Below are 14,107 nucleotides of genomic sequence, written 5' to 3' on the forward strand. Positions count from 1 at the left end.
AACCAGACAAAGGAATAAAAAAGTGAAAAGAATAAAGAGAATAACTTAGCTATTTGCCCATATCAAATGCGTCATAATAAAAAAAATTCAAAATTTAAAATTATATTTAAGTACTATTTAAAAGTTTTGACGCTTCTTCATTAAAAAATATTTTAATGTGAAATACATGTTTTCTCTTTTTTCTTTTTTTTTTGGATAATTGAAATATTATGGTCCAATTGTTTATTAGATCAATAAAAATCTAATACTATTATTACTATATAAAGTTTGAGAACTATTCCACTTTTATATAAATTTTTTTGATTTTTATATTTAAATTTAAAATAAATTTATTTTATTTTAATTTATTAAGTGATTGAAGATGATATAAATATTTTTTATCAAAATTTACAATTATATAATTTATTTTACCAAAATAGTTACCAACCACTTAAAAAAGTAAGCCAAACAGGCTCTTGAAAAATAGAAACACACCGCAGCGCGAAACCTTTGACTTGCTCCCGCCTCCCTCTCTCTAAACTACCTTTCACCAACCAAAAAAAATCACGACGGCGTTGAAAATGTGCCATCTTTGACCTCTCAAAGTTCCCATCCCATATATAAGTATAGGCAGCATGAATAGCGAAGAAGTCTTGTTTGCGACTCGATGGCGAGGAAAGCTGCGGAGGCTGCGGTTGATTCGATTGGATTGGGATACGATCTTTACGCTGATCTGAAGCTCAAATACTGCAAGAAGACCTCCAAGTTGATAAGCATCGCAGATCATGATCACGTCCGGGACATCGCCATTCCCGGGGGGATTTTGGTTCGTAATGTTCCCAAATATATTAAGTGCGATAAGGGGGAGCGGATCAGGTTCGGCTCTGATGTCCTCTCTTTCCAGCAGGTAGTTCCTTTTTTCTTTTTAATTAATTTTTATATATTTATATTATATATCTAAAACTGAATACATCTTTATTATAAGTTGTGGATGATGATATTGATTTGGGGTATGATGTTTTCTCACTTATATGTTTCTCTTACATGTAGATGTCAGAGCAGTTTAACCAGGAACTCTCTCTGTCCGGTAAAATTCCTTCGGGCCACTTCAATTCTGCATTCTCATTCACAGCAGGTTGGCAGAAAGATGCTGCCAACACTAAAACCCTCGCTTTTGATGGCGTTTTTATCACACTTTACAACATTGCTCTAGAAAAATCTCAGGTCACGCTGTGTGATCATGTAAAGCAAGCGGTCCCTTCATCATGGGATCCTCCTGCATTAGCTAAGTCAGTATCTACTCTTCCACCTTTTTTTTTGTCAAGCTGGTTAACTGCTTCGTTTCTGCTTTATTAATGCTGCATACTTTCTTGTTTTCGGAAAATCATACTTAAGCTGAGCATTCTGGTTGTTAATTGTTAATTTCATTATTTAACAATGACAACTAATTAGTTTTAGAATTAGCAAGCCTTTGGGTATAAATTTCTTTTCTCTAGTATGTAGTGTGGCAATAGAAACAATCAAAACAAAACCAAAACAGTGAAAGAAAACCAGAACAAAGTCTGAAATTGATGTATAATTTAAGTAATAACAAAACAACCAGGGTTTAGGGTTGTAGAGCCTGTAACCCATAAATATTTCAATATAATACGGCTGCCTAATGTGTCTAAAAGACTAATTATACTAGGTTACCGCAGCTTTTAATACTAGCCCTTGGATATAGATACACTCATTCTAATCCTAGCCATTCAAACTCATTAAAAGATCACATCCTAATATAATGACCACTTAAGAAAATAAAAACATAATTACTAAAGAGTAAAACAGCTAAAGTAAAAGAGCATATCGAGACAACTAATTTAAATAAGTTTTGAATGCTCATGCATCAATCTCCTTGGCTTGAAAAAAGGCCATCTGCATTATTAAGAAATTTGGTAGCTTTAGATAGACTTCTAGACCAGTCCTTTTTGATTCATATTCTTCAACCCAAGTATCTCAATAGCTGGTTTACTTTAGTCTTCCATAATTGGATTGAAATAAGGATTGGTCAGGTACTCTGATCTGGTAGTTCTTCAAAACCAGTAACTTATTGTCACTACTATTTCCACTGGTCTTCGTCTTAACTAGGTACAGATTCAATTTCAACTAGTGATGCATCATACTCCACAGAAAATAACATCACAAAATCTGGTAGTACGCTGTCTGTTGTAAAAAACTCAATCTGTTGAATAGCGCTTTGTGAAAAATTTGTCCACTCAAAGCTGTCCCTTTTCAAGCATTTAGTGATTTGGCTCATAATGCAATTGAAATTTCTTATGAACTTCCTACAAAGAATGAAGGTAACCCATGAAACCTTGACTTTCTTTGACTGATTTAGGTGCTGTCCAGTCTCTCATGGCACATACTTTCTTTGCATCTAGGTTCAATCCATATGTCAAGACAATAGATCCCACAAACACAACTCATAGCACAAGAAAGTGCAGTTTGAGTTTATAAAGAGTTTCTCTTTAAGAAAAACTTCTAAAACTTGCTAGAGATGGGTTAAATATTCTTCCTTAAATTTATTATAAGCCAAGATGTCATTAAGATAAACATTCATAAACAATTCAAGAAAAACCTTAGTAACTTAGGCATAACTTGCATGAATGTACTTTAAGCATTAGAGAGAGCAAATAGCATCCCTAACCATTCATAGAACCCTTCTGGTGACTAGTGGGCTGTTTTACTCTCCTGTACCAATTTGTTGGTGAGAAACTCTTCAACCTGTTTTTGCATCTCAGCTCACTGCAATGGAGAAGCATATTTGGTAAAGAATCCTCCATAACCAAATTAATATCATGTTGGTCACTACTCATTGGTGTTAAAACAGATGGGAATTCCTCATTAACTAGCTCTTCAAACTCTTCTAACAACTGCTGAACTTGAAAAGGATGCTTTGTTAAACACTTCCACTTTCTCTACTCTCTGATTTAAATTTCTCCATTGATACTGACTCTCCTGGAATTGGACAACCATTATAAACTGGATGTGATTCCTCATCTTCATTTAATCATCATATATTGGTTGTGATTCCTTCTCTCTGCCTTCTTCACATTCAGCCTTAAAGGTACCAGTATCAAAACTGTGTTGTACTCTGTAAGGTGCTGCATTCTTCCCTTTGAAGTCATCAACCTTTATCAAAACTCTTTACACATTCAGGTCTAGAGCATGTATCACTCACTCTTCCAATTCACCACGGATAGCAAGATTTGTTGTCCTGCATTGCCTTCATCCTCTCCATATTCAATTTCTTTCTGAAGACTACCTTCTGGCTAATCCAAATAGTTATGGTAACATTCTTGATTCTCCATACTGGCTCCCTTTGGTTCCTATCACTTTAAAGCTTGCACAGCTCACAACAAATGCTCAATTGTACGTCTCAACTCAGCCAATTCTGTTTGGTGGGCTTGGTTTCGTTTTCCAAATCCTCTTCCATAATCAGCCATGGTTTATAAGCAAAATCCCTAGTTCAACTTTAGGGTATTGTCGGTCTGGTACCACTTGATGTACTGCAGAATTAGAAACAATAAGAAGAAAACCAGAAAAGGTTTAAATTAATGAAATTTCGAAGTAAGAACAAAATAATTAGGGTTTAGTGTTGTAGAATCTCTAACAAAAAAAATTCCAATATAATACGGCTGTCTAACGTGTCTAAAAGACTACTTATACTAGGGTTACTGCAGCTTTTATTCCTAGTTCTTGAATACACATAAATTTAATCTAATCCTAGCCATTCAAACTCATTAAAAGATTACTTGCTAATCGCATGACCACTTTATAAAACAAGGACATAATTACTAAAGTGAAACAGAAAAAATAAAAAAGCATTTTAAGAAAACTAATTTAAATAAGTTATGGAATGCTTCTGCATCATCTACCTTTGCCTCTCTGTCTTACAAATTTGGATATTTGAAATAAAGAAGGTTGCATGTCACATAAAGTCAATTTAGTTAGTATCTCATCAGTCCCATGATGAGGTGTTAGTTTTATTATTATGGAGGTTTAATTAATTGATAAAAGTTGTTCATTTAAATCCAAATTATTCTGTTCTATAAATCATTCTTCTTACGAAATTGCACTTCATGCCTTTCTGTTAAATGGAATTTTGCCATTTTTGGAAGGTTGTTTAGTTTTTAAACAGTGCTTTATAAAATTTTTAACTTTTTTCTTGAATGAACTTAGAATTCTGAAGAGATAATGTTTTGATGCAGTTACCGGTACTATATTTAATTTAGTAGTTGAAAGATATATGGCTTTGCTTTAAACTTTTTCCTAGTATTGCTACAATCATGTTTTAGTCATCAAATTTCCAAATCTCATTGATCTTCAATGTTGTTGCCATATTCTAGGTTTATTGAGACCTATGGAACCCATATTATTGTTGGTGTGAAGATGGGTGGAAAAGATGTGGTATATATGAAACAACCGCATTCATCACCTCTCCAACCGATTGAAGTACAAAAGAAATTAAAGGACTTGGCAGACGAAATGCTCATACAAGGAACTGGGGTACATAAAACCAACTATGAGAAATTGAACAAGAGAGAAAAGGTGAGCAACATCTAAAGTTTTGTTTGTGAATTGGAATTACTGAAATTTGACATCAAATAAAATATAGAGAAAATATTAATGTTAGCTCTAGTCAAAGTCATGCAGTGTAGAAAAACAGTAAATGAGAACCAAAAGAAGTCTGAAGTTGATGTAAAATTGAAGTTTGAACAAGAACACTGAGTTTTAGAGTTGTAGAACCACTATCTTATAATATCTGACTATAATGACTGCCAAAAGACTCCAGAAAACTATTTATACTAGGGTTTAAACAACTTTTGATCCAAGTCCTTGGATACGAATGAACCTTTAATCCAATGTCTTCAAACTCATTAAAAAATCACATGCTAGTCAAATAACCACTTACTAAAAATAGAAACATAACTATTAAACTTCGACTAAAGCAAAATAGCAAACATAAAAGAATATATCAAAATAATTAATTAAGCAAAGTTTTAGTATTCTCTTGCATCGCCAAGAGTGGGTGAATTTGATTACCACAAAAAAGTGCAACTTGGTCAAATATAAAGATAATTTGAAAATTAATGCTAGATATAAGTAAATGAGTGAAGTATGTGTGATGATTACTCAAATACTATGGAGAGAATAGGAATAGAGAAATCAAATATAGAGATTTTAAAGAGGTTTGGTCCTTCCTCGGGCCACCTACATTTTCTCCCTTAGTTTCCTATTGCCAAGGAGCTCAATTCACTAATATTCAGCAAGATTACCAAACTAGCTTTCAAGTCTAAGGTGTAACCTCTACAATTGTTGCCTATGAAGGTTAAACCTCTACAAATCTTTTAAGGTTAAGGTATAACTGCTTTTTCTCTACTTTTTAAGGCTAAAGTTTAACCTCCACAACCAAGGCATCTCTTACTCTATTTTCGCTCAAAGATTTATTTACAAAGAATGAAGAAATTTTCATACAATAGTAACCTCTCAAAAATAAGTGAAAAATATGCTAGGAACAAATATTTACAAAGATTGAAAGAAGTGAAGCAACAAGGACACTGAAAAAAAAAGCTTCGTTAAGCATTTGTTCATTTTGGGTTGAATCCCAAATTTGTCACTATACTAGGACTTAATGATGAATATTGTTACTTTGTTTCAATCGCATTAATTTTGCCACCATACTCCTATTTTGGTTGATTTTTTTTTTAAAAAAATATATATGAAGGAATATTCTTTGGAATATTTCGTTTACACAATTTGAATAAGTTTTTGGAGAAAACAGGAATTATGACATGGAATTTTACATTGGACAAAATGTATCTGTGGTGATGATTGGCACATCATTTTCTTAATTAATTTTTATTACCAAGTCTTCTTTTTTTAAAAAAAAACTTTTTTACTGCTAGCTCATGGAAAGTGCCAAAGATTACAGTCACATGATTTCATGTGTACTATTTTGTTAATTTTTGTCCAAATATGTTCCAAAATAAAAGTACAGTCATAAAATTCAACCCAATTGAAGTATATAATGGCAAAATTCAGTATTGAGCTATAATAGAGTGGCAGATTTGGTATTTATCTAGTCATCTTTTTTGTTTGTTTGAAGTCTTGTGTTGCAATAGAATGACTTCAAGCAAAGAGACTGAGTTGTTGGAGTGCATGGGATGCTGGGTATAAGTTATTACATCTACCTAAACACAAAATTCCCCAACAAGCAAGGAGAGTGTGCCAGTGCAGCATTCACTTTGTCTGTACTGTATATCTATGGAACAAAGTGGTGTCTTTTCAGATTCACCTATTTCCCTTGCTTAGAATGCATTATGTAAAAATCTATATCCATGCATTCAATGGATATACAAATTCACCTTTAAAGAAATTGTGCAAATTTCTGAGTTGCTCTGTTGGGAGGAACAAGCAAAAGAACCTAAGTATTGAAGCAAATAATATAAATTCATTTTTTAAGATTTTTCTTTTTGAAATTTCAAATTCAATTTTCTTTTACATTCCATTTTCAAATCCCTTTAAACTGCAAAAATTGAAACTCAATGGATTTTATTTTAAGCTCAAATAAAAGAGTAACTTGGACACATTCAACTCAAATTAAAAACATAGTTTCAATTTTGGAGAAAATAAATCATAAGTATATTTTAGTTTGAAAATCATGTTTAAGTTTTGTAATTTCAAGATCAATTTAAGGTTACCAACTAATAATGATATTGTTTGATTAGAACAAATTCAATCCATATTTTAACCATTTTCAATTTTGGAGAAAATAAATTATAAGCTTATTTTAATTTGAAAGTCCTATTATGGTTTTCCCTTTTCAAAATCAATTTTAACTGATGACTAATAATGATACTACTTAATCTTATGTAAGCAAGGAGAGAGTTTCAAAAGATCAATTAACTTTCCCCATTCATTGAGTCTATAGCCTTATTTTGATCTTTCACAATAGATTTAGGGCTTGAATTGGCTTTGAAGTCCTTCTAAAGTAAATTTACTTATTTTCGTGAATCATCAGTTGATAGTGGTGAGTGTGTGAATGAAATATTTTCCCTTACATATTCTAACTGGTTGGCACAAAATTTAATCCGTTCAAGTCCCTTTCTCTGTTAGTCTGCTTACTCAATTTAACTCAATTTTATTTGAAAGTTGTGTAATAAATGCCAGCACACCCTCCAAATGTTGGGTGCATCCACTGGTGCCTGGGTTCAAGTGATATTCTTCAAGTATCATGTTTGACCATATAGAAGCCTTGAAAAACTTGACGGATCTTGTAACAACTAAGGAGCTTTCAGGGAGAGATTTTAATTGGCTTTGTTTTTGGTGTGTGAGAGAGGAAGGTACTTGATCAACAATCTGAAATTTGCTTATATGCAGCCTAGCAAGGGAGGGAGTTGTGAACTTGGTCGACAATGTGAAATTTTCTTAGATGAAGTTTTGTATTTTCCGTCTTCCATGTAAGATAAATCCAGGCAGTCCAGGATAAAATTGAGCAATCCAACTTTGAAAGTTTTGCTATTGTGATTCATCTTGGCCCAGCTCACTATCCAATTCTTTGATCTTTAATGGATGCAAGACATAATCAAAATCTCCTCCATGCCCTTTGAATAAGCACATTAGAAAAACAAATGATCTAAAAATCCTATAGTTATTGCAAGCTACAAATAGAATCCATACTGAAATAAGTAAGCCACTTGATCTGCTTGATAACATTTTATATTGCATTAGATGCAAAAGCGCACGTGGACACATTGCAGTTTCCTTAACTTCTATGGTGGTTTTTCTTTCAGATTTTTAAAGAACATGGGCTAGCTTCCATGGACATGTTACAAACTAGTTCTTATTCCCAAGTGGAGGTATGCTATCCACAAATAAGTTTGTAATTGAATTTATTGTTTATTGAGTGAAAGACCCTATTGGGCTCTTCTATTTATCATGCCACAAATACTGTGATACATTCCATGAATATCTTAGCCTCTCACCAAATTCATGATTATCATCAAAATGTATGTTCTATTTAGGATCATTTTGTCTTAAACTTCTTGCAGTTTCAGGATATTAAATTCATTTGCAAAAGAAATGGAGGAAAGTTGAATACAAATTTATCACACACTGAATGGTGCCAAACTGTTCAGTCTGAACCAGATGTGATCTCCATGTCTTTTATCCCAATCACATCATTGCTCACTGGAGTTAATGGGAGTGGATTTTTGACGCATGCCATCAATCTATACCTTCGCTGTACGCACAAAACTTCATGCTTTATTTTTTTACTTATTGCTTTTGCACTTATGTATGGTTACCATTTGGACAACACATTGAGGTTGCAAACAAGTATTATGGTTGCTTAAATTCTGCACAATAATACCAAAACTTATTGGCTGGCTGACAGTCTTTCATTATCATTTTCTTGATGGTTATTGTCTAAATTAATGATATCATTTCTGTTCATGATGGATATTTTGTCTCATTAATATCTGGTTGACTTGTCTTGGCCATCAAGATCATTGTTAGGAAAAGATTCTGCATTGTGTATTATCTAAGCTGCATTTTTGAAAAGCATCATCTGTTGTTGTTAAGCCTCTTGGTAAGCGTTTCAAGAAGTCCAATCTGGATAAAGGTGTAATTGCTTGGCAAAATAAAAGTAGGCTACATCTCTGGTGGACGGTATCTCCATTACTCATACTCTTTGGATCGGTATCAAGCATTTCTGTTGCTTGACCTTTGAAACTACAGTACTGTCTTTGGAGACTTATTGCAGGAAAGGACCACTTACTGAAATGAAGTGTCTGGCATAGAGATGGATTTACTTTTTTAGTTTGTTCCTAAGATAATTAGTGTTTATGAGTGAAAGTCCCACAGTTTTATTATTCATCATCTACTTCTTTTAATCAAAGATCCTGATCAATCTTTGTTAAATAGTTCTCAGTTTTACTTTAAATGTAGCAAGTCTTGTGGATTTGGAAGGATATGGTTGTAAATAGGGTTGATTCTGGATTTGTGGCAAGATCCTAAAATTAATCATAGATTAATAATGGGTTTAAACATATTTTGCTGTGTGTGAGTGGACTGGGTTTCACTGATAGATCTTTAATGTTCCTTAACCTTTCGAAGTGATGCTCAAGGTATGCCCATTTCTCATTGACAATGCATGGCTCTCTCTCATTTCTTCCTTGAAAAAATTAGGAACTGGTTGAAATTTTCTTATTCTGACCATTTTCTCTACTTTGATTTGGTAAGACAAGTTAAGTAGGTTCTCCATTGTCTTATTCATCACTTCGTTTATTCCATACTCATAACCTACCTGCATATGCATGCATACTTCATTCTGCGGTACATCATCTCATTCCCTCCCCTGCTTGCCATGAAACTTGATCTTTTTATATGTGGAGGATCCAAATAATCTAAACTAAGCAGTGAGTTTGTTTAATTTCATATGAGGATCAGTTTTAGTTTTCTAGTCAGCTATTACTGTTAAGCAGTTTTATTCATGGATGATGATACAAGTAGTCTAGGTTTATTTCCTAGTAAGCTATTAGGAGCTTTTGCATGAATATTATTTTAATCTTTTATTCAAATTTCGGATTTGGGATTCTTTTTTGGCTTGTTTCTTAACCTTAAAATCCTTGTTTATGTTTGGAGATTCAATTTTATTTTGGTGTAAAGGCCAAATTTGCCACTATGCTATGATTCAAGTTTAAATTTTGCCACTGTATTCAGTAGGCTTAAATTTTGCTATTATACTTTAATTTTTTGTGATTTCCGGACAAAAAGTAATGGAGATAGAATATTCCATTGTTGTAGTTAAATTCCCAGCAATCTCTGTTACTTTTTGTTCAAAACACCAAAAATTAAAGCAAAATAGCAAATTTGGCTACAATACCTTGTATTTTCTTTTCTGTTTTCTATGAAGACGATAGTTTGGATGAAAAAAAAATTAAAAATACGGTTGTATATTGTTAATCGAAGCATTCTTGCCTTTTTATGCAAGCCGCTTATGCAGGGTTGTGTAATGTCCTTGCGTATTGTGTCAATTATGACATCTGCATGTTATTTCCATGGCTAATTGGTATTTGATAGTAATTTTTGTTAAATAAAATTAAATTGCAAATATCTTCACACCATACTTTTAATAGCTAGCTTAATTTTTTTTTTAAAAAAAGAATAATATGTACAGTGTGTTAATAGAAAGCTGGTCACCTTCACAAGTAAGTAAGCACCCACTTTGTCTGCATAGTCATTAATATTGTTTTCAGCATATACTCTGACGTGAAATTGATGGCCTTTTTTCTTTTCATGAAAAAGAATAAATTGAAAATACATAAGTTGCTGGATTTATGTTTGTCTGCACTGTTCTTTATGCTTGGTGTTTTACAAAAATTTGCTTCTGGTATCAAGGATATTTATTCATTTAAGTTTCTTTCTTTTAAGCACAGATAAGCCTTCAGTTGATGAACTGCATCAGTTTTTGGAGTTTCAGCTTCCAAAGCAGTGGGCACCAGTATTTGGTGAGCTGGCCCTTGGTCCTCAGAAGAAGCAACAAAATAGTGCATCATTGCAGTTTAGCTTCATGGGCCCCAAGCTTTATGTTAACACAACACCGGTAATATTCCCAGTATTATATATGATCCTTCTGCCACTTCCAACACAAAAAACCAGTGTTAAGCATAGTAAAACTATAATAGAGCCTTTGATGCAATAATTTATCTTGGTGCTTGTGTGGCATTTTAACACAACAAGTGCATGGCATTAACGTAGCTTAAATATAAATCAATTCACAAAGCAAAGATGATGGGCCATAGCTTATATGTGTGCTATTTTAATATGCTTATATCCATGGGCGTATTTCAATGTTGGTGGAATGGTGGTTTCTCTCAAAAGTATATCCTAACTGCCTTGGACTCTCTTTGATAGAAACCCTGAGTGACTTAAGATTTTATTTGTTTATATAAGAGAAATGTCCTAAAATCCGAAAGTGAAATAATAATAATGTAGAAGTAATTTTGGAGTAGAAATGGATTTTCTCAAGCCTGTGAGACATCCACATGAAATAAAAATGTAATATTAAATTCAGAACTATATGTTTAAGTTTGGACAGCAGTGAAACTGCTATCATTAATTCAAACACACACACACACACACACATATGTATATGTATATATATATGTATATATATAATGCAGACTAACAATTCTTGAAGCAGAAATATATTTATATATATACATATATACATATGTGTGTGTGTGTGTGTGTGTTATTGTTCTCATAGGCAAGGTAATATTTGGTATTGGCAGGTGTTAAAAGTTTTAATGTGAACTTATCTGAGTGTGCGTACATATATATATATGTAACTAAAGTTGAAAAATGGAATTCATAGAAAAATAGAAACTAAGCCTATCAATCAATAGCTTCCTCAATTTAATAATGTAGTAATAATAATACTTCTTGAGAAGCCCTTGGTTGCAATATATTCTCTAGTGTAAAAAGTGCACACACTCAGATAAGTTGTAATCACAACATTAAAACTTTTCACACCCACCAATACCAAATATGACCTTGCCTGTGAGAACAATAACAGAGCAGTGATATTAGAGTGTCATTAAAACTCTTTTCTTCTCCAAGAATTGTTAGTCTGCATTATATATATACATATATGTATATATACTTACATTTTTTGGGATCTTTGTTTGACTTTATTCAAGGTTCTGGGTTTAAATTTTAATTGTTATGCATTTTATTCTACAAGTTTCTTTAAGCGTAGGTTCTATGTAATTTCTTAAAGAGCGAAGTTTTCATATTTGTAATTTTTATGATTACCCGTGATAACTTTGCCTGGTTCTTTTAGAATTTGTTCTCAATTTCTAGTCTTCCATGGTGTTAAATCTCGATTGTTAACTGCTAGATGAAGTTACTTTTACCTTGTGGACTAAAACTATTGCAATCTTGGGCTTGGAAACCTACTTCACTTTTTTTTTTTTTGGGGGGGGGGGGTTGGAAGGGTGGGTGGTGGTAAAAATTGGAGATAATACTTATTAAAAAGGCATTTTTCCTCTTTTTACAGAGCTCCTTGGTAACGATTCCTTGTGTTCAGTAATATTATTAGAGAGAATATTTGAAGTAGTATATGCTTTCGCATTCTCAGGTAGGAAGATTATCATTATTTGTGGTTTTATCTGATGAATAGTAATGAGCTCTAGTGTTTCATAATAAGCCTGAACTGCTAATTCAGTGGTTGGTTTAAAAAAAGGTTAAGTTGTACTTATTTAGTTTTTGATTTATTTCACTTTTCAACATTGTGGTTTCCTTTTGGTACTTAAGATTTTGTGGTTTGTTATGTTATCAAATGGAGTTGCGGTGTTGAAATTTTTTTTTAATAAGAAGACAAAAAATCCTTAAATTCATTATTCAGTTTTCGAGTTTTTAACTTATCATGGTGGGGTTTATTGTCATTGTCAACGTAATTATAGTGTTAATATTTCCCAAAAAGACAAGTTTCCTTTTTTACCTCTTTACTCTGGAAAGGTGTGTGTTTTAAAACAAAAAGAAAATGCTTGTGAGTTATCTTTTCATAGAAAGTTAATACTGTAACTCCCCTGGTAACAGGGTGAAACCGCAGGAGGATAAGTGTCAAACTTAAAGCCATAGGTGTTATGTGAAATTATTAATGTTGTTAGTAGTATTATAATCGTTGTTGTTTAAAGTAAAAATTCCTTGTAGAGCTATGCTTTTGATTGACATTAATATCTTAAAACTTGATCGGAGGGATGCTGTCAATAAGCTAAATTCTTATGTGAATGATTGGTGTAACCTAGATTGGACACATTTACTGCGTATTGAATTCCTTTGACAGGTTTATGTGGGTAAAAAGCCTGTAACTGGCCTTCGACTTTATTTGGAAGGCAAAAGGGGCAACTGTTTGGCAATTCACTTGCAGCATCTTTCCTCACTGCCAAAGACATTCCAGCTTGAGAATGAACCAAGCGCCAGTGTCTCTGATCCCACTTCTGAACGCAAGTACTATGAGAAGATTCAGTGGAAGAGCTTCTCGCACGTCTGCACAGCTCCTGTAGAGTCTGATGATGATCTCTCTATTGTTACTGGGGCCCACTTTGAAGTTGGAGACTCTGGCTTGAAGAAAATTTTATTCTTACGGTTGCATTTCTCTAAATTAATAGGTGCAAATGCTATCAAGGAGCCTGAGTGGGATGGCTCTCCTGGCTTGGCCCAAAAATCTGGAATGATCTCAACATTGATCAGCACTCATTTCTCAAGTGCTCAAAAACAAGCTCCACAGCCAACCGAGGTCAACATAAATTCTGCTGTCTACCCTGGGGGCCCTCCATTGCCTTGCCAAGCACAGAAGCTTCTGCGGTTTGTTGACACAACAGAAATGACTAGAGGACCACAAGATTTACCAGGGTACTGGGTTGTCTCGGGTGCAAGGCTAGTTGTTGAAAAAGGAAAAATATCATTGCGAGTAAAATATTCTCTCTTGACTATGCTATTACCAGATTAGAGGTGACAATCCGACAGTTTGGATCAGTTCTGGTTCAAATAAGGTGTTATGGATCAATTGTTCTGGGTTGTAGTTGTTTTCTTTTTTTTTTTTTCAATTAATTTGGGTCGAATCAAGTTAGGTTATGAGTGAGTTGTGTGGATTGTGTACTTGATGGCTGGTTTTCATTTTTTTTTTTTTTTGCTTCTTGTTGATGTGCCTACAACAGTTTGTCTTTCTGATGGCCTCTAGGCACTGTTCATATTCTTGCAATGGCTGTGTATATAATATTTCTCAAAGGTTAAATTACATAATTAGTTTTCATACTCTATCAAAATAGTAGATTTAATCTCTATAAGATAAATTTTAAAAATTGAATCCATATTTTTTAAAAGTGAAAATGTTAGTTTAATATGTTAAACTTTGTCTTGTTATTTATATTGATATAACATTTAATTATGTTGATGTGATATTTTATGAATGATGTAACAATAAAATTGATTTGACGTGATCAAGTATTAATATGAATTTTATAAATGTAAACATAAATTAACGTGATCAAGTATTAATATAGATTTTATAAATGTG

At 33.0% G+C, this 14,107-nt stretch overlaps 1 protein-coding gene across 1 annotated transcript; it reads left to right on the forward strand.

The window, feature by feature from the left end:
• Positions 531-13,850, forward strand: LOC18612928 (MACPF domain-containing protein At4g24290). Its single transcript, XM_018114004.1, has 7 exons — positions 531-886; positions 1,030-1,268; positions 4,368-4,569; positions 7,815-7,880; positions 8,073-8,265; positions 10,461-10,627; positions 12,875-13,850. Exons 1-7 carry the CDS (start codon positions 647-649, stop codon positions 13,538-13,540), a joined length of 1,773 nt encoding a protein of 590 aa, XP_017969493.1. The 5' UTR covers positions 531-646; the 3' UTR covers positions 13,541-13,850.

This window comes from Theobroma cacao, chromosome 1 (genome assembly GCF_000208745.1).
Source record: "Theobroma cacao cultivar B97-61/B2 chromosome 1, Criollo_cocoa_genome_V2, whole genome shotgun sequence".
Classification (NCBI taxonomy): Eukaryota; Viridiplantae; Streptophyta; class Magnoliopsida; order Malvales; family Malvaceae; genus Theobroma; species Theobroma cacao.